Genomic DNA, 26735 nt, shown 5'->3' on the forward strand with positions numbered 1-26735 from the left:
CTTGACACTGAGTTTGGCCTGTACTGTTCAATATTTGGGATAGCTGAGGCAAATGAGATACGTTATGCTTTACATGTCACTTCAGATGGGCCAGTAGGAGACGATAAGTGGATGATGGTTCCTAATATGGCATACATTATATCCACAGCTTATAAAGTGGTGTTCATGACCCTTGCTGGTAGTGGATGTAACACTTTCTTCCTGTTGAGAGGAAGTCCTGACCCACCGACACTCCACAAACGCATGACAGTTGCATTTGTTAACAAAAATCACTTTATAGGGGTATTTGACTCTTACTATATTGTTGTCTTTTTAAGTATATATATATTTATGGTGTTCTAAGATGCTTAATTTCCCAATGCAGGTTGTTCTTCGTGATGGGCACCCAATGTCGCTCACTGCTCACAAGTGGACATATAACCGTAGGGACGAGGCCAAGACATGGGTTGATCCTTATTCTGCTCGAATTGACGCTTATATTGCATATCTTACCGCTAAACATGGTGGTGGTGATTACTCAGTAATAGACCTTAGTGAGGATTAATAATTGTTGTAATGTGATAGAACTTAGTAAATTTATGGGCAATCTAAATTATGGAATAGACCTTATGTAAACCGCTTTCATGACTATATTCGTATTTATGTTCTTAAGCGACATGTTCGTATTTATGTTTCTGTTGATATGAGAAAACATAAACAACATAAACATCCATAAACAACATAAACATCCATGTCCAACAACAAAAACAACAAGAATATTCATGTCCAACAACATAAACATCTATGTCCCACAACATAAACACTAGCATCACTCATAATCAGCTGAAGTCCCAACCCCACTAGCATTCCTCCTCTTTCTACGTTGTCGTGGCTCCTCCGGTCCCTGTAATGCATTCTGAATAATGGAATGCATATTATGAACTACATCCCACATGGATGTGCCCTCTACGGGTGACCCAACAATCTATGGATCAACAACAAGAGTAGAGAATGTTGACAACAAAGCAAACTGACCCTGTAAGATTCCAAGAAAGTGTCAATATTCGAAGAAAGTGTTTATGTTGTTGTATATACATGCACAAGGTTAAGTTTGACCAACCTCAAGAAATGACCAACGGTCAACTCTCAGCTCTTTAGGAATCAGGAAAGGATGTGAGTGTTGTTTGTACCAGTCATTGTACTCATCAACACACTGGTGCAGGTAACTAACATAGGATCCTCTAATAGTATGGTTCTGCCAATCTATCCACATAACATCACATAAGGCCCCCAAATCACTTCAGCAGCAGGAAAGTTATCAAGATTAAGTCTCTTCTGCTCCACTTTCTTTGTCCCCCTGCATGCCAACCACCTCCTAGCCACATGCATATCATCTTTGTAGCTAGGGAACTCCGACCTCTCAAACAGCGACCCAGGAAAGCGTGCATATACCCACGACTGCAACTCTAAGGTGTTAGTATTAAAATACGAAAAATACAAATGAACTTAGCAACAAATAAGTCAAATACTGACCTGTAGCAAAGTCAAATACCCAACAACTGTCTTCCCAGACTTTTTGGAAGCCTCCCCTAACTAACCATACAAATATGCCAACGCGGCCACACCCCAAGCATACTGACCAGCCAAGCTAATATCCCTGAAAAGCTCAAGATAGACAACACTAACATACGTGTTACTCTTATCAGAAAAGAGAGTCATGCCAACCAAGCAAAACAGGTAAGCTCGGGCTGCTTCTGTCCATTTTTCTTTCTTCACATGGTCCACCACAAGCTCAAGAAGCTAAGCATACCGAAGACTAGGACCTCTACACTTCAGAAACTCAGCCTCCACCTTCTCAATTCCCACCCCCAGCAAATCAACAACCACAGGGGCAGCCTCTTCCTTATTCGGCTTGCCCAATGAGAAAAATGACCCCTCCACATGAATGTGCAATAGAGATGAGACATCATGCAGAGTGATCGTCATCTCGCCCCATGACATATGAAATGAGGACGTCTCTGGAATCCATCGCTCAACAAAGGCAGTCACGATGCTAAGGTCAACTAAGCCGCCATTACAACTATACAGAAGGTGTAATAACCCTGCATCTGCCACAAGTTCCTTCACATGTTTGGAGTAGAACTTTACAGGATAGAAGTGTTTGCCATGATGATGGATCTTCATTGGGTCCCTACATTGGAACTCAGGTTTGATGTATGACTTCCAGACGTCATGTGTTATGTGCTGTCCAAACTTAGGCAAAGGCAACATAGACAAGTCATAGGGACCTCCAGTATACCACACACCCTTTGTTCCATCTCCATCCTCAGACTCTCCATCCTGCTCATCATCATGACCATCACCATCCTCAGACTCTCCATCCTGCTCAACATCACCATCCTCAAAACCCATCTCAACCTCATTATCATATCATACTCATTCTCATTCTCATTCTTCGAACCAGCATAATCTCCTTGAGCACCCTCAATATCAGCATTCACTGCTCCCCAGTGTCGTGCATTAACCAACACACCCTCCTCAACTTCATCTCCAACACCCTAAGTCCCCTGACGATTTCGGGGAGCCGAAGCTTGAGTTCTCGAACGGTCCCATGGAGGAGGAGGTGGTTGTGAAGCCGCTCCCACAACGCGGTTTGTTTGTTTTGTCCTCGCCATGCCTGTGTTAACAAACCAAATCATTATTAGTTCTTTAATTAGAAAACAAAACCCAACAATGCATTCTGAAACACTCTGCAACAGCTGTCCGCTAACTAAGTTGCGGTAGCGTCCGCAATCTTTGTTGCGGTAGCGTCCGCTAACTAAGTTGCGGTAGCGTCCGCAACCTTAGTTGCGGTAGCTTTCGCTACCTAAGTTGAAGAAGCAACGATTCCAGGAAACACAAGGATTCTAGGAAACACACAACACAATCGATCCCAGGCAACACACAACACACAACGTCCGCTACCTAAGTCGCAGAACGACTACACAACCGCTAATTAAATTGCGGATCCAACAAATCCAAGACAGGCTTCATAAACGAAAATGAAATCAACAAAAATCTAAATCAACAACAGCCTTGCAAACGACAGTGAATCAGAGGGGAAGATTCGAAAATTGACAAGGAAAAGGATGAGGAGACTAACCAGTGAAAAGGGGATTAGGTTAGGTTTAGGTTTCACTTCTTCTTCCTTTGCTTCTTCTTCCTTTGCCAAGACCACCGTTAGCCGTGAATGAGAGAGGAAGGTGGTTTGGAGATTGGGAAGGGAAGAAGGTACCGTGAATGAGGGGGCTGTGAATGAGAGAGGGAGAGAGATGGTGGGTAGAGTAGGTTTTTTTGTTTAATTGAATCAGTTTTTTTTAAAAAAATTGGAGGTATAATTATATTTTTGCTCAAAAGGGGATGGTGTGGATAGTAAATAGGGAGGGTACAACTAGTCTTGGCCATCATTAATTCCTCTTTTCTATTACTGGGGGTGTGAATAAAAACACTACTGTTTTAGTTGCCCTAAAGTTAGAGACTTTAGGAGATTTGCTTTTGATGTCAGAGCTAATTCGATCACTTGGCTTGCTGTTATGTTAGGTAGAAACACTGTAACAGAACCAGAAAATAATCTACATTTTTGTTCCTTTTTGAAGCATATAAACATAATCAAATCTAATCTGTTTTTCTTGTTGGGTCGTGTTAGTAGATGCTTTTGTTTATAAAATAGTCGGAGAATTTTCCATATGTTAAATGAATGCCTAGCCACTAGCTACTCTTTAAGTGTTGCTTGCTCAGACTTTGAGGTTTGCTTTTACTGGTCTCATGTAACTATGTCTTGTGTTTTTCAATTGCAGCTGGGGCTCTTCGCGGAGGCAGGATTTTGACTTGGGGGTGATCAAGTTAAAAAGTATATAACTTCTAAAACAAATCAATTTTCTACATGCATAACTCGTGTAATAAATTTGCTATATACTTAACATTATTATATGTAGATTGAGTACGAACTAGTATACACCCATAATTCAACTAGCAATAAAATGTCAAAAATTAGAAAAAGCAATAACATTGTCTCAAAATGTAGTAGAAAAGTAGCATCATATGACAAAAAACTAAGAAGAATAACGATTTGTCTCTCTACACAAAAAATTAGCACCATTAGCACGACATAAAAGCGAAAGAGTGTGCTTATATGTTTCAAAGATAAATGTGAAAGTAGATAAGATAGAAAATTTCAAAGAAAACTATATCTAAATAGTCACTTTGAACTTACCAAAGACAGCTTTATCTAAGTTTTTCTCGATAAGCAACAACTTTATCTAAGTAGTATAAAAGATATTGTTAAAGACTAAGTGAAAATAAGTTCATGTGACTGCAAATAAGAGTAGAAAGTGAGATCAAAAGCTGATAATATTGAAAATTTAATATATGTATATATAATATTTTATAATACTTAGGGTGGTGCCACATAAAATTTTACATGGAATTACGAAAGAAAACTAAGATATTGGGGGTGATTATGACATAACCATGTCTACCCTTCCCTCCGCCACTGCTCACAGGAGCTATAGCAAGGGTTTTAGCAGTTAAGGCTACCAAAAGTGGTTTTTTCCGGGGAGTTCCTTTGGGTGTCATCGTTGAATTCCGTTGTTCTCATTTGATTTATTTTTATCTCCCCCTTTCTTCTGCATCTTTGAAAATTTAGGGATTTAGGGATTTTTGGTTTATGGTTTTTTAGTTGGGATTTTAGAGCGGTGGTGGTGGAGTGAATATTATCAAACTCGAGAGTTTACGTAAACTCGTGGAGTGCCCGTAAACTCGACTCGTAAACTCTTAAGAGTTTACCTCATGTAAAAATATTATTTATAAAATCACAATAATGCTAAAAACACCAATAAAATAAAAAATATGTACTTAATTAGCAAAATCATACAATGACAAAACATATAAAAATAATTAAACTAAGCATAAATAAGATGACTAAATACAAGTTCATAGGAAAAAAGTAACACAAAACACATATAAGGTAAAAGACTAAAAACTTCAAACAAGAGCAAATAAGTTGAGTCATGATCTTTAAACAAGAGTAAAATTATAACTATTTTATAATTTTCTCAATATCTAATTATCAATTCATAATTTGAAACTAAGAAGAATTTATATAACATAAAAATTAAAATTCAAGGTTAGTAGACAATCCTAGAAATATTGCAGCAGGTAGCAGCACACTCTTGTGCTCAATAGACAGAAAAATTCGAGAAAAGAGGAAAAATGACACAAAGCAAGATTGGTTTATTAAAAATAAAAGTAGTATATCAAACACTTTGTCATCAAATATTGTAATTTTGATAAATCAATTATTTTTCTCCATTTTTTTGCTAAACTCGTATACTCGGAAGTAAACTCGTAACTCGTTTGGGTTACCTAGGATCGTAAACTCGTAAGAGTTTAAGAGTTAAAACTAGAGTTTAATAGACACGGTGGAGTGGGAGGACGGTTAGGGAGGAAGGTGGGAGGAAGAAAGGGTGATGGTGGTGGGGAGAGGTAGAGGAATATGGGGGGGAGAGAAAGAACTTCTTTTCAACCATAGGGATTAAATTGCAGATTTAATGTTTCGGTCAAATCTCTTTTTCTAGGTGAAAATTTCAAGTAGAAAAAAGCGTGACATGTCAGCCTCTCCTTTAACGCCTGTCAAGATTTTTAACGTCATGAACTAACTTGAATGACGTTTTCCACATTCAGGGACCAATTTGGCTATTTACCCTATCTTGACACATCACAGATACTATATGAGAATCTTTTCTCAAGAAATTTCTCCAAAAAATAAATATAAAAACATTATACTCAAAATTCATAAAATTTCACACACAATATAATTATGATAATGAAAAAAACTAATAATAAAAATAAAAATATTTATAAAACAATCGGGTGTTACATTGGCAATCAAAGCTATACATAATAACTTCCAAATTCTAAGTATGTAGCTCCTAGCAACATCTAATTCTTACAAATATGTTGAAACTATAATTGACCTTCACGGGTGAGATGGCGGCGGTAGAAACTCGTGGACATGGGCGACAACTCATGAACAAGGGTGACAACTCATGGAAGGCGGTGGCAGTTCAAGGACAACGACTACAACCACAGACAGAGGCAGCCGAGGACAGTGGCGCCAACTCAAGAACAATGACGAACTTGGTTCATCGAAGAAGGTGGATAGAAGAATGTTATAAGGTTTGGGTGTGAGAAAGAGGAAGAATGAGGTATTTTTCGTGGGGTTATTGTATATGTTATGTTTTGACGTCGGCCCAGTTGACGCTATTTGTTATTTTGAATTAGCTCCAGCCATACGGTTGCTTTGCTTTGATTCAATGGGTATGACTCCACCACTAGCGTCAACTACAATCGACGTTAAATATCAACATGATTTAGAGTTTGTAAGACCCGGATTTGCAGAACTGGATTTAAAGGTTTATTTTTCCGACTCACGCGTAGAATCGGTGTAAGCGTGACAAGAGTTTGCTGTTTGGGAAAGTTCAATGAAGAAGAAAGTTCAGGAAGTGCTTGAGGATAGTACTATAGTTGTTTTAGGAGTTAGTGCGAGTCGTCTGCACACCCGCCTTATGGCGAGAGTGTCCAGAATAGGCTAATTCCGCTCTTAAAGCATTGTTTAAGTGAAATTTCAAATCCTTGGAAAAATAAGAAGTTCTCTTTATTTTTCCTTCGACCAGTGTTTCATTTCGGAACCCTGGACTGTACGCACGATAGGATTCACTTCTCGGAAGTCCGACGACGCTAATTTCTTTTCTTTAAAATCCCTAAATTCAATCACTGAATGAAGAATTTTTCTATTCGGAGCTTTTAACAAACTTTCCATCCGCGTAGCCAGATTTCTTTCGACGTTTCCAATCTTTCTTCAGAACGAAGTTTTGTCGTCTGACCTTCACAGCAAAAAGTAGTTTTTCGGGGCAGATTAACTTATACCACTTTTGGATCGTTTTTCCCAAATTCTAGAGACTTGTTTTGAGTTCTGGAATTCTGTCATCAGAATCTCGCTTAGAATTCACCGATGAACGTGCTGCAAAAATCGGAATCGCGAAATATTCATTTTCTCGCGATTTCACTCTCCTATAAATAGTAGAAAAATCAAAATATCTCCCACAACTACCATTGGAGGCCGCGGGTTTGAAGGAGAGGAGAGGAAGGAAGAACTTCGCCGTTTCTCGACCGATCTTCGAGCAGTTTGTCTCTATTTCACAGCATCGAGGTAACTTGCTTGATTCTTACCTCTGATCATTCTTTTTGTCGCGTTTCTTTAACTATTTCTGTGCTCAAAGTTTCGAGCTTTTCGTAAAACTATTCGATTTTTCCTGATTTTTCTGTTGATATATCTTCTATACTTGCCCAACAACCTAGAACACTCGCCGTTGTTCGCCGATTTCGATCGAGTTGTCAAAGATCTGAAAAACTGCTTAAAAACCCTTTTGTGCACATATCGAAACTTTAATGTCGAAAAGTCACAATCCGACTTAGTGCCTTTAGGATTAGTTGCTACAAATGTCGTTGTGAACGTTCCCATCAATTTTTTTTTCCGAAGTTTTAACTTTGAGTTTTTGAGCTTTAATTTTGGACCAAAATGTCCCTGAGTAGTCGTATTTTGACCCGGTCGTTCTAAAATTTTTCCGACAATTTCTTTACCTTAGTTTTACCCTAAAACTACCTAGGAATTAATTTAGATCGAAGAAGAAGCGCCGGAACCCTTTTCTCTGTTAGGGCCGAGAGCATGTTTAGGGGGGGTTTCGTTTTGCGATAACTCGTCCTCTCGTGCTCGATTGTTGTACTCTGAAGCTTCAATGCTTTGTCTATCGTTAATTAGTTGTATTGTGATCGAGCTAATCGATTTTGTTTGGAATTTTGCTTTGTTTTCTCCGAGGTTCAGTTGAAGGAACTTTGGGTTCTACGAAGCAACTTTGTGAGGAGAACCTATACCGCGAGGCTGGAACAACTCGAGGTTAGGGCAACTTACCTATTAGCTAAGATTGCATGATAGGCGTCGATAAATTCGACTTGTTTATTACTTTGATATTGGATATGATGCTGAATTATTGTTATGTTGTTTTCATAACTTATGATGTTGATGTTGTATTAAATTCTGTGCGTTTTGACGCGTATTCGGAGTGAAGAATCACTGAATTGATTCCTTTGATCTTTCGGGTTTGATGAACAACCCTAGGCAAGTCCAAACCCGAGGTTTGAGACCTAGCCATTCTTTGGTATACTTAGACTTTCCCCGGGGGTTACATTTGGTGGGATTTTGGTAAACTTAGAATGAATAGAATTTTGGAAACTAGAGACCTTAGGGAACTTAGTTTTCGAAAATGAAACTCATAACTTGACTAATTCAACTTGAAACATTTTTTATTTATGAATAAAACCATAGGGAACTTAAATGGGTTATGATTACGAAAGACGGGGAAATGTCGACAAGTCTTGTAGTTATTTGGGAATTGGGGGAAACCACGGATGCGATCCATGGTGAAGACGGGCGGTCACCGAGTACTCTAGTACTCTTTCTTTGGGGTTTATGTTGTCTTGACCGACATTAAACACTTGGGTTTTTACACTGGAATCTTCTTTTAGTTAAACGCGTACGTGCGAGGACGATTCCATGTTTGGCTAACCATATTGCATCATGCATACATTCGAGGTTTGTACGATCGAAAGATTGGGCCTCGGTGAAGTAGGGACGGCTTCACGAAGGTTGGGACGGCCTTCATCGAAGAACACCTGGGTGTATCTTCGGCATAGCGGGCAGAGTGGCACGACCTAGGGTGGTTGGGGCTGATCCGACTATGCATGGGTTTGTAAGCGACACCCGAGCGGAAATGGTTAAACACTAGGCCGGTGTTAGGAATGACTCGATGATGCCCATCCCAAACAACTATCCGGATCATATTGAATTGCATTTCACGCATACATTCACCCTGACTGGAATTGTATGCTGCTTGCATTATTGAATTATTGCTAGAGCCGATAACATGCTAGGAATTTTTATATATATATATAAACATATATATCTATACCCCAATCACATGTTGTTTGTATAATTACTCTATTCCGTGAGTTGACCCTAGCGCCTTGGCTTTGGTTTCATGTTTGTGTTTGGGCGGTCGGCCTGCTGCCAGATGACGATGGCGGTTTGGGTTTCGATGGTCTCTCCCTCGGGGGGGATCAGGTTTGAGTTGGAGGACCGTACTGATGAGCGTGGACGTCTGACGAAGGGAGTTCTACGACGCATGGAGCTGGGCTTCAACCTACCGTCTTCAGTTCGCTGTGGACTCGGACTCTGACTCCGACACCGGCGTTGACAGCTACTCGCCGAGCGACGAGGGGGAAGAGGAGGATACGTGAGTAGTACTGGGAGGGTTGGTTTAGGTAGGCGTCATATTTTGTGTAGAGCTCTGATTCATCTTACTTTTGGGACAGGGTAGCTTCCCGACGCATGGCTTTTTGTGTGGTTCTCTTGCTGGAGGATCACAGAGAGTCAGTCGGACTGTAGGGGTCTTTGCTTAGGCCATTTTGAGGCCGACTTTCTCCTAGTGGATTGTAATTATAATTTTCTCACTCACACTTCTGGATCTGTATACATTTGCCTACGGGCACACTACTTTGGAGTCACTGCGAGTGCGCGTGACGTGGGAGTGCAGCTGAGGCTTTACATGTTTATATATGTTGTACATCAGTTAGTTTAGTTTGCTGGGTTATGTCTTTATTTTCCATCACTGATTTAAAAGAAAAAAAAATACCTGCTTTTCCGCTTGAAGTTTATTCTTGAGTTACTAAAGTGAAACCCGGAAATCGGGGTGTTACAGAGTTGGCCTTAACGGACTGGCCGACTCGACATAAAGTCGATCAATGAGAATTTTGAAGGTATGAAAAACGATAGAAGGGGGGGGGGGTTTGAATAGCGTTTTCAATCTAAAACCTTTGTCACTTGAGATTTTAACAAATCTCTTCGAACAGCAAAGATAAAAGTGCTAAGATAAGAGTTGAGGAAAGCACACAATGATTTTATCCTGGTTCACTTGATAAATCCCTCAAGCTAATCCAGTTCACCCATTAAGGTGATTTCTTCCTTCTTAGAATGAAGGCAATCCACTAATCAGAGTTTGTTACAACTGCACTTGCTACCTGTAAAGTGACTAACAATACACTGACTTAGCTATCACTAAGATTCACTCTCTTAATCTTCTCAAGGATCCGACCAACCTTGGTCTCCTTAAGGAAAATCAAACAACTGTTTGAAAGTTTGGGTTTACAAAGAAATGCTTCTCAGAAAGCTAATAGTAAACACAATAAGTACAATGTGAAGAAACATTGCTTAAAAGAATATTTGAATTTCGCGTGAGCTTGAACAAAGTTTCTTCATGCGGCATCTTTCATCTTCAGCCTCTTTATATACTCCAAGGAATAAGGTTTGGAAGTTTGCATGGAATGCTATCGTTGGAGGGCAGATCTGGGTTTTCCAGGTTCTGCTGTGGCTGAATAAGTTAGGCAAGGTCGTCAGGAATGGTACAATTGCTTTTGTACTTTGGATAGTGACATGACTTTTATCCTAGTTGACTTCTGATCAGAGCGACGCTTCATATTGGAACTTGTGAAGCTTGGTGATCAGAGTCAGAAGAAAGCTTGGATCCTCTGACCTTTGTACCTTCTGCTTCTGAACTCAGAGGAGAAGTACTTGGTCTTCAGAGCCAGCTTACTCTTGGACTTCAGAATCTTCACTACTCAGCTTCTGGACCTTCAGAGCTTCTGGACCTTCAGAACTTCTGATCCTTCAGAGCTTTAAGTGAACTGAATCCATATCAGAGCTTTACTATCTTCAGATCCTTTGAAGCTTAATCCACTGTTCAGATTGAACATAGTAAGTGCGAAAGCGTTGCAGAGGTTATTCTTTGAGCATAGTGCTTCTGAATTATGTGAAATAAGACCAGAGTCATAGCCTGTCATTAGAACACTCAGAAAACAACGTTAGAGTACCATAATTGTTCATACACAATAGTTAACATGTAATCATCAAAACCTCAAGTTGTACTACTAGATCAAAACTTGATCTTACAAATTTTGGTACGAAATTCAATTTTTTTTCATTATTACTGTCGTTTTTGTTTCGACCAAGCTGACTCTAGTGCACCAACTTTAGCATTGGAGTCGGGGATGACACAAATTTTGGACGCTAAATATACTCTTTCTTGTAGTGCTATGAGTGAAATAAGCTGAAAACACTATGGGCAAGCACCTCACATGACATAGAAGCGCAAGGGGACTCATGAGTCATGACACGCTAACTAGATAAAGAAGTGAATGCGCTCATGAACACGAAGCCGCTAAACTCTGTTTCAAGAGAACAGAGATAGAGAGGGTGTGGGTAAATCCTCCAATGAAGAGAGTCAATGATAATAACTCTTAGCTGTATACACACCATCCAATTGCTTGCCCCAAACAAAACAGTCACATGCATCAGGATCCAACACAAAACCCAACAAGGAGATAGAAACACGCACATCCAGAGGCAAGTATACAACAAGATGACATGTGCAAGGGAGAGCTGACTGTCATGAATATCAACACAAGTAACCATACTACCAGCTGAAAACAGTCATTTAACGACGGACCACCTCATCAAGCAAACCCAAAACCACTATAATTACAAACCTAGTAAGAAGCCAGCCCATTACCCACTCGAAAGAAAACACAATGCTAAAAACATCCCTCGCCTTACCAATGGCTAGCTAGATCAAAGAACCCCCCCGTTACTGGAGGCTAAAAATAAATTTTGCTCCGAATGGTAAAGAGGAAACGATACACAATATAAATTATATGAGCATTGCTATTAATTACAGAAGAAAGATGCAAGAAAAGTAAGAATTGAGTACATCATCATAGCTGAACATGGGAGGAAGTGGGCCAACACATGGGTATGATATTGAAATCTTAATGAAGGCAATCGTGATTCGCATTTTTGGTTTCGTATTAGCTAGTATTTCTCAAATTATATTTAAATATAATAATTTATTATAAGCTGATATTTAAATCAATTTTTTAAAAAAAACTTTTAATTTTCCTGTAATGTATGGATAAGATACTACTTTCTCCATCCTTTAACATTATATTATGTTCTTAGGTTCAAAAAAAAAACATTATATTATGTTCTTCTTTCTATCCAAATTTTAACGTAACTTCCTTATATACCTTTTGTGGGTCTTCTTAATTTTGACTCTTCAATTTTCTTATCACCATTAAGTACATAGTGATAGAGAAATTAGAACATTCTATTCTCTTTTAAAATTATAAAAGTTACACACACACAATCAATCATAATCAATGGGTTGGGATCCTCTCCTGTTGATTTCTCTCAATTTTTCTCTAGTGGAAATTTGTGGCGGTTTTGAACCGCCACAAAATGTTTTCAACTGCCACAAATTCTTTCAATTTTTTGCAGCAGCATTTTGTGGCATCTGACAACATTTTGTGGCCGTTCAAAACCGCCACAACTTTCCACTGGAGAAAAATTGAGAGAAATCCACTAGAGAGGATCCGGACCCATGGTTAGATGATGCAACTTGACAATCTCAAGTATTTTTTTCAATGGAGAAAATCTATACTGATGGCGGGATTTTGTCCTAGTTTTTAGGGCATTTTCTTTGCTAGTTTTGAGTTTTTTTCTTTGTCTCATGTAGTGTTTCATGCATTTTTATCTTTATTTGTATTTTTCCTTTGTTTTGATAATTTCATAGTTTTATAGGGACTTTAGAAGCCAGGAAGTTGAAAAATCTAAGGCTGGCGCTCGAGCGCCCAGCACTAGCGCTTGAGTGCTCAACACTCTGAAGCCAACATAAACTTTTCAAGAAATCGACCTTGCGCTCAAGCGCCCAGACACGTCTAAAAACTCTATAAACAGGTGTTTACTTGTTTTGTTTTATATCTCTTGATACTTTGTAAAAACTTAGAAGGAGAGGAGCATCTAGAAGAGTGTGAGCGGGCTTCCAAGCTTGTAATCCAGGTTCTTAGCCACGCATGGCTCTTGCCATGCTTGGTTAATCTCTTCTACTGCTTTGGTTTTCTTTGTAAGACTCTTCATATTTAAGTTATAATCTTAAGTTTTATTTCACATGTTCTTTTTCTATCCTTAAATCCCATTTTCTGAATTTCAATCTTAGCTTGAATGCATGCTTGCTTTATGCTTTTCTATAATCAGAACAGAAGTTTGTTATAGATCAGGGAACTGATTTGGGATTACCCCTTCTATGTTTGCTACTAGGAATAGAGGAAGGTTTGTGTTAAGCTCAAACGCATCATAACATTTTTAAAATCTTATATTTATCATAACAACTTTTATAGAAGCACCTCTATTGTCAACTAAGCTTCTCATAACATTTGTATTTCAGGAGAAATTCAATTCACGATATATGCTTCAACGTTTAATCATCACAAAAAGAAAATGCTTCAGAAGTCACATGACTGTTTGGCAAGCAAACTGCTTTTAGTCAAGACACATCTACTCTGACCGTCCAATGCCAACTCATCAGTCAGAAATATTGAAGACAAATTTTGAGCGCCAAAGACAAAGTTAGATTGCAACCAATTGACCTACATTCAAATCAAAGAGCAACCAATTGACTTACATTTAAATCAAGTCACGTGAAGACTATATTGCTTTTGCTAAAGGCACGCTTACCAACATGAGAAAAAGGACAACCAGTCAACATCAAATTTCTCAAATGTCTCATGTCTGAAAAGTAGCCCAAGTCTATTGCCACCTACTAACTGACAAACATCACCTTTTTGACTAAAGGATAGACTTGATTCTGAGCATACATTCAATGAAGCTACCAACCGAAGCCATTGGAATCAACAGATGGATCTCATCTCACAACGGCTAGAACAACGGTCGGATCATGACTCACAACGGCTACAACACTAGCAAGCGAGTATATGAGGCATTCATGAAGATTTAAGACCGAGATAATTAATTTTGAAAGAAAAGAACTCAAAGCATTCATTCCAACCTTCTTCAAAGCATTCAAAGCTCAAAGCAGAAAATTCCTCAAGTGTCAAATCCAAGTCAGTACCTCTTAAAGGGGAAAGAGAGAACCTCGTACCTTAAAAGAGTCGAACCTCTTTATTCGCTTCTCTCCTAGACTTAGAACTCTCAAGTGAACCAAAGTCAAATCTGAACCTAAACACTTAGAGTTCCAGTGCTATAAATTCTCTACCTATACTCTTGTACGAAGAGAAACCCTATAGAGTGATTTAATCTTATAAAAGATTGTAGGAGAAGTCTTGAACAATACTTGTAGGAGGAGTCCTGTAGAATACTTGGAGAAGTCCGTGATAATACTTGTTGGAGAAGTCCTTGAGAATACTTGTACCAGAGAAGTCCTTGATACTGGCTAGTGAAAATCTTGGTGGTGGCCAAGTACTAGACTTAGCCCAATCGTTTAGGGTGAACCAGTATAAATCTCTGTGTGCTGATCGTCTGCCTTCACTTGTTTATATTTTCGCTGCACTAAAACGGTTTATGAAAAGTTTCACTAAACGTTTTCAAGAACTAATATTCTTTTCACAACCCTAAGTTTTAAAAATCCATTTTCAAGAACACAATTCAAACCCCCTTTTCTTGTGTTACTTATTTGCATCTTAATTGGCATTAGAGCTTAGTCTCTAGAACTAAAATCTTAAACAGGTGTAGAGTAAAGATCCATGGTAGAAGATCTAACTATCTCTAAGGGCTCATCCACCAACAAATCTCCCTTCTTTGATGGAACTGAATATCCTTACTGGAAGACTCACATGCAGCTATTCATTGAGTCCTCAAACTATAAGTTGTGGGACATCATTGAAAATGAGAACATTGCTCACAAAGATGAAGCTGGAGAACATATCAAGAAAGATCAACTGACAGAAGCACAACACAAAGATTATCAACTCAACGTCAAAGCAAAGTTGTTTCGTCTATGTGCACTAAGTAAAACTCAGCTGGACAAAGTTGATGGGCTGGCAACAGCTAAAGAAGTATGAGAAGCTCTAGGACTTACGTATGAAGGTGCATCGAACGTAATACAAGCCAAAGTCAGTTTGCTAGTGGCTGAATATGAGACCTTCAAGATGAAAGAAAATGAAAGCATTGATGACATGTTTGGAAGATTCCAAACCGTTGTTAATGGTCTTAGGAATCTTGATCGTAAATATGAGAATATCGATCAGATCACAAAGATTCTAAGATGCCTTCTTAGACGACGAAGACCTAAAGTTACTGCTATTCAAGAATCTAAGGATCTTAGCACATTGAAACTTGAAGATCTCCTCGGATCTCTGAAAGTTCATGAAATAGAACTTGCCCATGATGAATGACTGAAGAAGCAGAAGAACATTGCGTTCAAGGCCAACAGTTCCAAAGTTGTCCAAGCAAAGGAACCGCCTGATGAAGAAGATTCCTCAGAATAAATATCGGAGGATGAACAAGCCTTCTTCAACATAAAGTTCAAGAGGATATGGATCAAATAGCAAAGAGGAACAGGTCCATCAAAGAAAGACAACAAACGAGAACCAAGTCAGAAACAGAAACCTTTTACACACAAAGGTAAAAGCGATTCAAGTGCAGACAAAAGCAACATTACTTGTTTTGAATGCAAGAAGCCAAGACATATCAAGCCGGACTGTCCAAGACTAGCCAAAAAGTCTACCAAGAAATCATACTACAAGAAAAAGAAAGCCTTAGATGCTGGATGGGATGACTCTTAGGACGGTTCAGAAGACGATGACGAAGATGAGGATGAAGAGGCTCTTTTTGCACTCATGGCATCGGTGAACGGTTCAGACGACGATGAGGACGATGAGGTAAAACCTGAAAACCTTAAAGAAGAATTTAATGAATTACTTGAACATTCTTATGCTTTATCTAAGAAGTACAAAGTCTTGAAGAAACAACTTTCTAAACTTCAACTAGAGCATGAAAAAGTTTTAAAAGAAAAGAATTCTATCGTTCAGGAAAATGAAGTTTTGCAGAAACAAGATTCTGCAAAGGAAGTAACTGTTTTAAAGAAAATAGTTAAAGTTTTAATTGATGATTTGTCAAACTTTACTATTGGTCATGACAATCTTGTTAAACTATGTGGTACCATTCGTGATCTGTATGATTATAGATCAATAAAATGGATGAAGTAGCAATTAATGCAAAAACAGCTAATTGGAAAGCGATATCCATCTTTCTAATCCTCCAAATTACCAACAAAAGAACTATACCATTTGAGCCCCCAACCCCTTGATTCCCTTATCAACAAAAGTTTTTTCCCTATATTGAAGACTTTTGTTCTATTCAATAAAAAGGGTAAGCCTATCAACTTTCAGGGCCATTTATAATCAAATAACACTCTGATTCTCGCGAAAAAGAATCATTATCATTTTTTTTGAAGCCGGTAGAGCAGAGGACTGAAAATCCTCTTATAAACTGAAGATGATTTGTCAAGTCCAAGCGATTTTTTCATAGGCGTTTGCCCCCGATCCAATCGGGGTTCGAATAAGAATCCATTTTCTGAAAGATCCCGGCATAAAAAGGCAATCTTTTGTTACAATAGAAGCACAAGTGATATCGATTATTCAAGAATCGAAGTCGATTTGCTTTTGAGTAGATGAGATGATAGAATATCTTCGTTCTTTCTCTATATACGCTATTTCTTTTTTTTTTTACATTCGTTCATAGAGCTATTTACTCAATCACAGACATTTCTGTAACACCTCTAACAGAGGGGCAAACGTAAGCTCTCGAAGGACCAGAAGGGATCCCCATTCGCAATGTTACACCATGAGCTTGAAGCTTTCATCGCGTACATGCCTGACCAATCGTCATTTGAATTTCAATTTTTGTTATAGCTATTGCAGTCGCTGAAGCAACTATCGGACCAGCGATTGTTTCCATAGGTGATATATTGGATAGGAATAATATTTCGGATCAATCTATATTGATTGACTGCCTCCATTATGTTGTTGTTAGGTTTTGATAGTGAATCATCGTATAGTGAAACCATGTCTGATATATCATTTAGTGTGTGTTTGGTTGTGAGTCTCGAACGTGGATCTGAAGCTGAAAATCGGATCTGAGGCTGTAACGTGGATCATTGATGTAAAATTGATGTTTGGCTACTCGCGTCTGAGAACCGGATCAAGGAGGGAACGTGGATCTGGCTGAAGCATCCTATACCAGCTTCTCCATCCATCAAACGTGGATCTCTGAAACCATGGCAATACCAAATCTTAAACTTTTGAAACCTTTTCCTTTGTGCCCCTTTTCCCTTCATCCACTGCCATGGTTAGATTTTTCCACTGCCAATCGATCCTCTGAAGAAGGGCTTGCAATTCCATGCCAATCGAAGAAAAACGTGGTTAGATTGTTCTCTCTGTTTTTGGTGGTTGTAATCAAGGGAAAGGAAAACAAAGTTGCAATGTGGGAATAATAAATTTCTCACCGATGTGGGACTAGTTGTAGTTTAGATGGCGTTATTCATTATGTTGAACTGATTGATTGATTTATTTAATTTTTTTCATTTGTAATGGGTTGTATGTAAATTTCTGTTTCATATCAGCACCTCTACCAACGATGATGGGGCTGGCTTTAATTTGTACAGGAGACATTTTATAGAAGGCATAATTTTACACTCGCAAATGAGTATTGCATCATTTAAGTGAAGGCATACTACAATTTCTTTAGATGAAACTTCATTGGAAGTGCCTTTAATCTGTGAACTAAAGACCCCTCATGTTTTCTTATACACAACGGGATATATTAATATCCTATCTTCTAATAAAAACCATCCTAATTCATAATGATAAATGGAAAGTACATTGACAATGCCCTGTTGGGAGCTTTTTTTTGATCAAATTGTTACTATAAATTAAGATTTTGATACTTTAGTCATCCAAGATGGCATAAAATGCAACGCACATTGTAGACATGGCTTTACTGATATAGGCTCCTAACATCAATGAGGTGTTGAAACAATTGGCTGGTAAAAAAGCATAATATTTATTGCACATACAGTAGAATATTTATTATATAGCACTTCATCGGATTGAAAAAAAAAAGCAAGTCATTAGATCAGAGTAGTTACTGCACACAGGAGAATATAAATGAACTATAAATTTCTACCAACCTAATTATTAAGTTCAACTACACTTACCAACTAAAATTTACTGGATTTCCTTACTTCCTTCATTTGTTCTTTTCTGAAGCTTATTTTTGCTGTGAAGTTTTCTGTTGGTGTGGCTGAATCCTGCTGCTAGTGTGTGCCATGTAAGTTCTTACTTCTTCTCATATTTCCATTCCCATTTCATTTGCTGTTTAAGTCACATGCTACTGATATGTCTTATTTTAATTTCTTAGTTCTATAAAAAAATTTGTTAGTTGAACGAATGGCTGGTCCCTAAATTTTGCTAGTCCTCAAAGCTTCATTTGATGGTCCCCATATTATGTTTAAACATGTTAAAAAAGTGTGATAGTAACATGAGTACTTCTCTATATATTCTTTTTATTCTTTTTATTTTCTCTTTCTTGCTGGTAGAGGAGAAAAGGTTTTTCTAGATCTCTTTAAAAATGACAATAGTAGCTTGAGATTTTTATAAAGATTCTATGTGCAGTTTATGATATTTGTAATGTCCTATGTATATAGTAACATGAGTACTTCTAAAATACCAAAAGCTTCTTGGGACGTTCAAGTGACTGGATATTTCGTCCAAGCATGCTTGGTTCAAGTTGCTAATGGAGAACGCCAAGGTACCAGCTTTACTAAGAAGGGGTGGATAGGAATTGAAAAGCAATTTAATGAGTTAAGTGGAAGGAACTATAACAAGGATAAGTTGAAAAATAAGTATGATAATTTGAGAAGGGAATGGCGAACATGGTATAAAGTATATGACAAAGAAACTGGCGTAGGATGGGATCATGTGAAACACAACTTTGATGCACCAGATGAGTGGTGGGAGAAGAAGATCATGGTATGTAATGATGGTATTTGTGAAAATTGCAAGTCTGAAATTTATATTTAGTGTTTTCCTGTTATAACTAGACTATTGGAACATGCAGGAAAACCCCAATTATGAAAAACTTAGGGAGAAGGGACTTCCATTTGCTCATGACTTGACTATACTTTACAAAGATGTTGTGGCAACTGGCGAGCATGCATGGGCACCCTCATCAGGGGTAATGCCTAATGGGGTTCAAGATGCTAGTGATGGATACCGCCCATCCTTAGAAAATCTTTGCCCTAGTAGAGAGGAAGGCTCAACTGATAGTGAAGATGATAGTGTTGGAGCAACAGATGGTTTAGCTGGTATTAATTTAAATAGTTCAAAAGGAAATGTGAGTCAAGGAGTTGAGAGTCAAAGGACTGGAGAGAAGAGAAAGAGAATTACTCAATCTGAACAGATAAAGAACAAAAAAAACTCAACTGCCTCCTCAAGGATAGCAGATGCTGTTAGTGTGATTGCGGAAACATGCAAGTCACGCAATGATGCAGTGGACAATTCATCCATTGGTGAAGTGATGGCTGAGCTTCAGACCATTGAAGAAGTTTCAAATGATATTGAGTTGCATACCAAATGTTGCCTACTAATGATGCACAAGCCAGCTAGGGATATGCTTGTTGCAATGCGAGGTTTAGAAGAGAAAAGGTTGCATTGGCTTAAGGTTGCGGCAAATAAGCCCTAGCCATTATGACTATGTAGGACTAGTTATAAACTATCTTAATTGTGTACTCTCTTTATTGTGAACTAGCTAGTTGTGTCTTTCTTGTGTACTCCATTTACCTTGAACTAGTTATGACTTTGTTGTGTACTCTCTTTATTGTGACCAAATATGATTTTGTTATGTATTGTTTTTTATTGTGGACCAATTATTACTTATCTCTTTATGTACCATCTTTGTTGTGGATTACTGAATGATTTTGTTGTTTATGGTCTCATATAAGCTTATGTTATAATATTATTTATGTTATGCAGGTGATTGTGACTTAAAATGAATAATTGGAATGAAATAGTTGAGCTTGATACTGATGAAGATGAGCAAATTATGCAAGAAGCCTATTGTGTGAGTGCACTTATTGGTCAGTATGCAATTCATCATTTATGTAAAGAGCCATGTAGAGATGGTGATAAGACAGGTCATTCATGGGTGCGAGAAATTTTGCAAGGTCATCCTATTCGTTGCTATCAAATGTTTCGGATGGAAAAACACATTCTATCAACTTTGCACAGAATTAGTTAGGCATGGTCTAAAGCCCACTACTCGTACAGGGGTTGAGGAGATGGTTGGAATATTCTTAAGTATTGTTGGTCATGGGGTAGATAACAGAATGACTCAAGAAATATTTCAACACTCAGGAGAAACTGTGAGTAGACATTTTCATAATGTACTCACCGCTTGTCTTAAGTTGTCAATGGCATACATTAGGCCACAAGATCATATGTTTCGAGATAGTCAGTCAAAACTTCAAAATGATCAACGTTATTGGCCATTTTTCAAGAATGCTATAGGAGCAATTGATGGTACACATATTCCATGTGTGGTTTCCCCTAGTGATCATCTAAACATTTTCTTATTTTCAGGTAAATATTACTTGGTAGATGCTGGGTACCCAACACCAAAGGGCTACCTTGGACCCTATAGATGTGAACGCTATCATCTTCCTGATTTTAGGCGTCAATCTGGATTTTCGAATCACAATGAGGTATTCAACTATTATCACTCAAGCTTAAGGTGCACAATAGAAAGAACATTTGGTGTTTGGAAGAATAGGTTTGCAATTTTGCGGAAGATGCCTAAATACAAAATTGAAACACAAGTTCAACTAGTTTGTGCAACTATGGCTATACACAACTTTATTAGGAGGCACGCTGATATGGATATTGACTTCAATCGCTATGAAGATGAGAACATAATTGTTGGCACAGATGATCATAATCAACTTGGTGATGTTAACTCGGAGTCCTCATCGGTTTTAAGCATATCTTCCTCACCAGAGATGGATCATGTTCGAGATATCATTAGAGATCAAATTGTAATGTCCAACAACATTAACTAGGATCATAGTTATTTTTCAAGTTGTAATTGCACTATAATTTATATTTCTTAATGTACTTTTTAGTGACTACTTTATATTTGCTTGTATGTTAATTTGATAATTACTATCGTCCATTTCATGTCATTTGAAAGTTTTTAGTAGTATGCATTCAAATATTATTATTAATTTAATGAAATCAAATTTTATAGCATTCATATATGATAATTAAGTTATTGAATTTAAATTTTAAATTAATTCATACTAATATAAAGTTCAAAAAAATGGTGCAAGCCTTATATAATGATTTAAGTATTCATACCCCTTTTAGTCATTACACACTCAAAAGCAATTCTAATCAAAGATATCCAAACAAAATTTTCTTACTAAAATCACGTTCTTGTAACTGTATCCAAACATAAATCACGTCACTCAAACTCACGTTTACCGGATCCAATTCTGCCAGATCCACTTCTGACCAGATCCAATTCTGCTAACGCTCATCCAAGCACACACTTACATCATCTGATTCTGGTCAAACCAAGTTTGTTGTGAACTGTATAATTGAAAGGGAAGGAAAGAAAAATTCTTATGAGAAGAAGGTTTTTCCTAAGTACACGACTAACCCTTCAAGACCCAAGAAAATCTGGGTACCTAAAAAGTCAATTATCTCTGTTGCAGACTTACTTAACAGAACGAAGGAAACGCCAATAATGGTACCTGGACAGTGGATGCTCGCGACAGATGACGAGAGAAAAGTCTATGTTCCCAAAGATCCAAACTAGAAAAGATGGTGGATCAGTTACCTCTGGAGGGAATCATAAAGGGCTCATTGTTGGAGAAGGTAATGTTGGTAAGGAACCTCTTCTTGTGATTAATAATGTCTTGCTAGTTAAAGGATTAAAACACAATCTACTTAGCATAAGTCAATTATGTGATAGTGGGTTCACTGTTTCCTTTAATAAAGTGCAGTGTAGTGTCACTGATACCGATGGCAAAATCATCTTTGGAGCTCAGAGACAAGGGAATCTCTATAAGACGAACTTGGAAAATCTAGCAAATCAAAATGTAACTTGCCTAGTATCGTCAGAGGACAATACTTGGCTTTGGCACAGGAAGCTAGGACATGCTTCCTTAAGGACCATTACTAAAATCATAAGTAATGACTTAGTGCCTGGTCTGCAAAAACTATCTATCAAGTCTGACGTTACATGTTCTGCTTGCGTTCAAAGCAAACAACATCGTACCTCCTGTCGTGCTTAAAACTTTGTCAGCACTAGCAAACCTTTGGACCTTTTACATATGGATTTGTTTGGACCTACTAGTGTGGCTAGTATCTCTGGAAAAAGATATTGTTGTGTCATAATCGATGACTACACGAGATTTTGTTGGGTACATTTCCTAAGAAACAAAGATGAAACCTTTCAAGCGTTTAAAGTGTTCAGCAAGAGAGTTCAGAATGAGAAAGGCTACTGCATCACAGCTATTCGCAGTGACAGAGGAGAAGAATTTGTCAACGAAGAATTTGAAAAATTCTATGAACAAGATGGTATCCCTCATCTGTTCTCAGTTCCAAGAACTCCTCAGCAAAACAGTGTTATTGAACAGAATAACAGGTCACTTCATGAAATGGCAAGGACAATGCTCAGTGAAACGTCTCTTCCAAAATACTTTTGGGTTGAAGCTATTGAGACAGCATGCTTTATCCAAACAGAATATCCATGCGACCTATGTTAAAGAAGACTCCATATGATCTATAGCTAGGAAGACGTCCAACCGTATCTTACTTCCATCCCTTTGGTTGTAAATGCGTCATACTTAACACAAAGGACAACATTGGGAAGTTTGACAACAAGTCTGATAAAGGAATTCTTCTTGGATATTCATCTCACTCCAAAGCTTATAGAGTTTTCAACTCTAGAACACAAGTGATTGAAGAATCAATCAATGTCAAATTTGATGACCAATCAATTGAAGCTACTGGTCGTTTAGAAAGAGATTTCCTAAACCTTGATCTATCTGATCGAGATGAAGAAGAGATTTCAAAAGAAGATCAACCATCAGAAACATCACATGAAGAACCGTCTACTCAACCTCAAACAACAATTCCTGAACAGTCTGATCGTGTTATGACATCAAGTGGAATTTCCCTTCCTAAAGAATGGAAATACAAGTCAAATCATCCACCAGAGCAGATCATTGGCACTGTATCAAAAAGAGTCAGAACCATATCAGCATTCAGAGAAGAATCCAACAGTGCATTCATTTCAGAGATTGAACCAAAGACAGTGGACGAAGCTCTACAAGACGAAGGATGGATTCTAGCCATGCAAGAAGAACTGAATCAATTTGTAAGAAGTCAAGTCTGGACATTTGTACCAAAACCCAAAGGAAAATCAATTATTGGTACCAAATGGGTTTTGAGAAACAAGATGGATGAAAATGGAAAAGTTACTAGAAACAAGGAAAGACTAGTAGCACAAGGGTACAATCAACACGGAGGAATAGACTACATATAAACGTTTGCTCCTGTAGCCAGAATTGAAGCCATTCGTATCCTTCTAGCGTTTGCATGTCAACACTCCATCAAGCTATATCAAATGGATGTCAAAAGTGCATTTCTGAATGAAGTAATTGAAGAAGAAGTCTATGTGAAGCAACCTCCAGGATTTGAAGAACCGTTTCCTTCAGATCATGTGTTCAAACTCAGAAAAGCTCTATACGGTTTAAAGCAAGCCCCAAGAGCATGGTATGATCGTCTAAGCATCTTATGAAAAATGGATTTTCAAGAGGAAAGATCGACAATACGCTTTTCAGGAAACAATTAAAAGATGATTATATCATTGTGCAACTGTACGTTGATGACATCATCTTTGGAGCTACAAGTGATAAATTGTGCAAAGAATTTTCCACTCTCATGCAAAGTGAATTTGAAATGAGTATGATGAGTATGATGGGAGAACTGAAATTCTTTCTGGGTCTACAAATCAAGCATGGGAAAGACAAGATTCATATTCATCAGACCAAGTACATCAAGGATATGCTCAAGAAATACAACATGCACAAATCAAATGAAATGAGCACCCTCATGTATCCAAACACCGTTCTGGACAAAAATGATGAAAGTTCACCAATTGATCCAACATCGTACAAAGGAATGATAGGATCACATTTGTATCTAACATCCAGCAGACCAGACATCATGTACAGTGTTTGCTTGTGTGCAAGATTTCAGGTAAATCCTCAACAATCACACTTCAGTGCTGTTAAACGAATCTTTAGATATTTAATAGGTAATGGTAATCTTGGTCTCTTGTATGAGAAAGGTAGTGATTGCAGGCTTAAAGGATTTTGCGACACTGACTATGCTGGAGATAGAGTTGAACGAAAGAGCACAAGTGGAGGATGTCACTTTCTAGGAAACTGTCTAGTCTCTTGGACAAGTAAAAGGCAAAGCACTATATCACTATCTACTACCGAAGCTGAGTACGTTGCAGCTAGCTCCTGTTGTACACAAGATAAAGCATCAACTTGAAGATTACAATATCCATGAGAGCAACATACCTCTATTATGTGACAACACGAGCGCCATCAACATAGCTAAAAATCCTGTTCAGCACTCAAGAACAAAGCATATTGAAATCAAGCATCACTTCATTAGAGATCTTGTGGAAAAAGGACATGTTGATATATCTCATGTACATACTGAAGATCAACTTGCTGACATTCTCACAAAGCCATTATTAGAAAGCAGATTTGTGGATCTGAGAGCAAGAATTAATATGCAATCTGCATATTAAAGGTACGAAAACATATTTTCCTTGTTTTGCAGGCACCGTTCTCTAAAACCAACGTTCAGCATAAATTATGCATTGTTCAACATTTCTATCAAAGTATATCTCCAAGATTTTAGAAACAAAGCCACACGCAAGATCATTTGCTCTAAGTTATTCTCTCTCTTCCAAGAAAGGAACCCTACTTTCTCTGCAACATTTCTTCACATTCCTATCATCTTCAATGGCTGGAGTTTTGGCTACCTGTTCAAAGGCACCATCCAAGAAGGGCAACAAGACGCCTGACACTGCAGTTGACATGGAGATCCTCCAACGCAGAATTGAAAGAATCAATCACCAAAGGTCCGCCCAACTCCAAGAGGTGGGAGTTGTAAAGACTGAGAACCTGGGTGACAATGCTCTTGTGTCCCCAAGGTATCTAGATATGAAAGTCTTTACCTTTGTGAAGATGGCTGGGCTCTTAGACCTTCTCTATCAAGATTGGGAAACTGTTTACAACATGGCACAACGTGAGGTTCATGTGCCTCTTGTGAAGGAATTGTATGATTGTGTTGTGATTGTCAACCGAGAAACAATCAAATCCAGGGCCAACAACAACGTCATCACTGTCACACTAAAGGACATTGCAGACGCTCTCAATGTGAGCCTTGATGCAGGAGAAAGGTACTCTCCAATCTGGATTTCCAAGGTGGATGACTGGAAATGCATCTAGAAAAACCTAGAGGATCCATTGTCTGTGGAGGTGAGCAACCTCAGAGAGGAAGTAAAGTTCAACAATGCTGTGATCAGCAAGGTCGTCCTACCAAAAGATGGAGCAAGAAACCATGTGAATGCACATGCAAGGTATTCTCTGTATAAGATTTTCAAGCGGGTGAAGATCAACACTACTCATCTTATGTGGAACTATCTGTTAAATTATCTGGAGAAAAGCCAAGGGTTTCTCCCTTTTGGCTCTTTGCTAACTGTAATCCTTGAGAAAAAGGGGATTACTTCTGAGTTTCTAGCCTCTGATGAACGATTGAATGAAGACATCATCTTTCCAACACGAATCAAGCTAGTAGATGTAAGCAGGATGAATATCTCCTACGATGATTATGAAGTTCCTGAGGAATTTCTGGCAAAGAAGAAGAGAACTGCCAAAGGAAAAGGGAAGGCCATTGCCTCTGAACAATCTGGCAAAGGCAAGAAGAAGAAGTTGAAAGAACTATCTGATCAAGTGGAGAAGGAACCGTCCAGGAGGATCGTTCCCAAAGCTTTGAGAATCGCACCGTTTCCTGAAGACGAGATTGATCAGTCTGGGGTCATACCCAAGGCTCCTACCAAGGAACGATCCATCAGAATTGTCAAGAGTGGAGAACCATTGCAGTCTCAGTCTCATCTCGTTACTTCAAGAACCCGTGCTGGCAAAGGCTCACCTGCAAACAAGCCTGCAGAACCCAAGAAGCTTAAGCGCTTAAGGAAGCAATTCGAGGAAGAACCTGCTGAAAAGGCCTCACAGCCTAAGTACAGAAAACGGAAGATCTTAGCAGATGAACCTGATGAGAAACCGGGTGATGAAGACATTGCCTTTCACACCAGACTTGCAAACTCTCTGGGCACCACTCTTCCATACCAAGAGGTACATTCTGAATTCTCCAATCAAGATTTTGTCAATTCTTTGTTCAATGACACCTATGAACTCCAAGCTCCTGTCCCACCACAACACCAAAATCGTTCTTCTCCAACATCAAATACTACTGAACCTTTGGAACCACTCTCTCCAAACATCAACCTCACTAAACCACAAGTAGTGAAACCTATTGTTCACAAATCTCCTCAGTTCGCGCCCATTCACACCATTGATTCCTCTGATGAGGAAAGAGCAGATGAA

General features: G+C 38.3%; 3 protein-coding genes across 3 annotated transcripts; all 3 read left to right on the forward strand.

The window, feature by feature from the left end:
- The first annotated feature begins 18690 nt into the window (after positions 1 to 18690).
- On the forward strand, positions 18691 to 19810 carry LOC130735135 (L10-interacting MYB domain-containing protein-like). Its single transcript, XM_057587238.1, has 2 exons — positions 18691 to 19011; positions 19100 to 19810. The coding sequence occupies exons 1-2, from the start codon at positions 18691 to 18693 to the stop codon at positions 19721 to 19723; spliced, it is 945 nt and encodes a 314-aa protein (XP_057443221.1). The 3' UTR covers positions 19724 to 19810.
- Positions 19811 to 20029: 219 nt separating this feature from the next.
- On the forward strand, positions 20030 to 21095 carry LOC130735170 (uncharacterized). Its single transcript, XM_057587266.1, has 2 exons — positions 20030 to 20174; positions 20269 to 21095. The coding sequence occupies exons 1-2, from the start codon at positions 20030 to 20032 to the stop codon at positions 21093 to 21095; spliced, it is 972 nt and encodes a 323-aa protein (XP_057443249.1).
- A 2929-nt stretch (positions 21096 to 24024) lies between these two features.
- On the forward strand, positions 24025 to 24606 carry LOC130735182 (uncharacterized mitochondrial protein AtMg00810-like). Its single transcript, XM_057587273.1, has one exon. It carries the CDS (start codon positions 24025 to 24027, stop codon positions 24604 to 24606), a length of 582 nt encoding a protein of 193 aa, XP_057443256.1.
- Positions 24607 to 26735: the final 2129 nt, after the last annotated feature.

The sequence above is a fragment of the Lotus japonicus genome, chromosome 1, assembly GCF_012489685.1.
Source record: "Lotus japonicus ecotype B-129 chromosome 1, LjGifu_v1.2".
NCBI classification, from domain to species: domain Eukaryota; kingdom Viridiplantae; phylum Streptophyta; class Magnoliopsida; order Fabales; family Fabaceae; genus Lotus; species Lotus japonicus.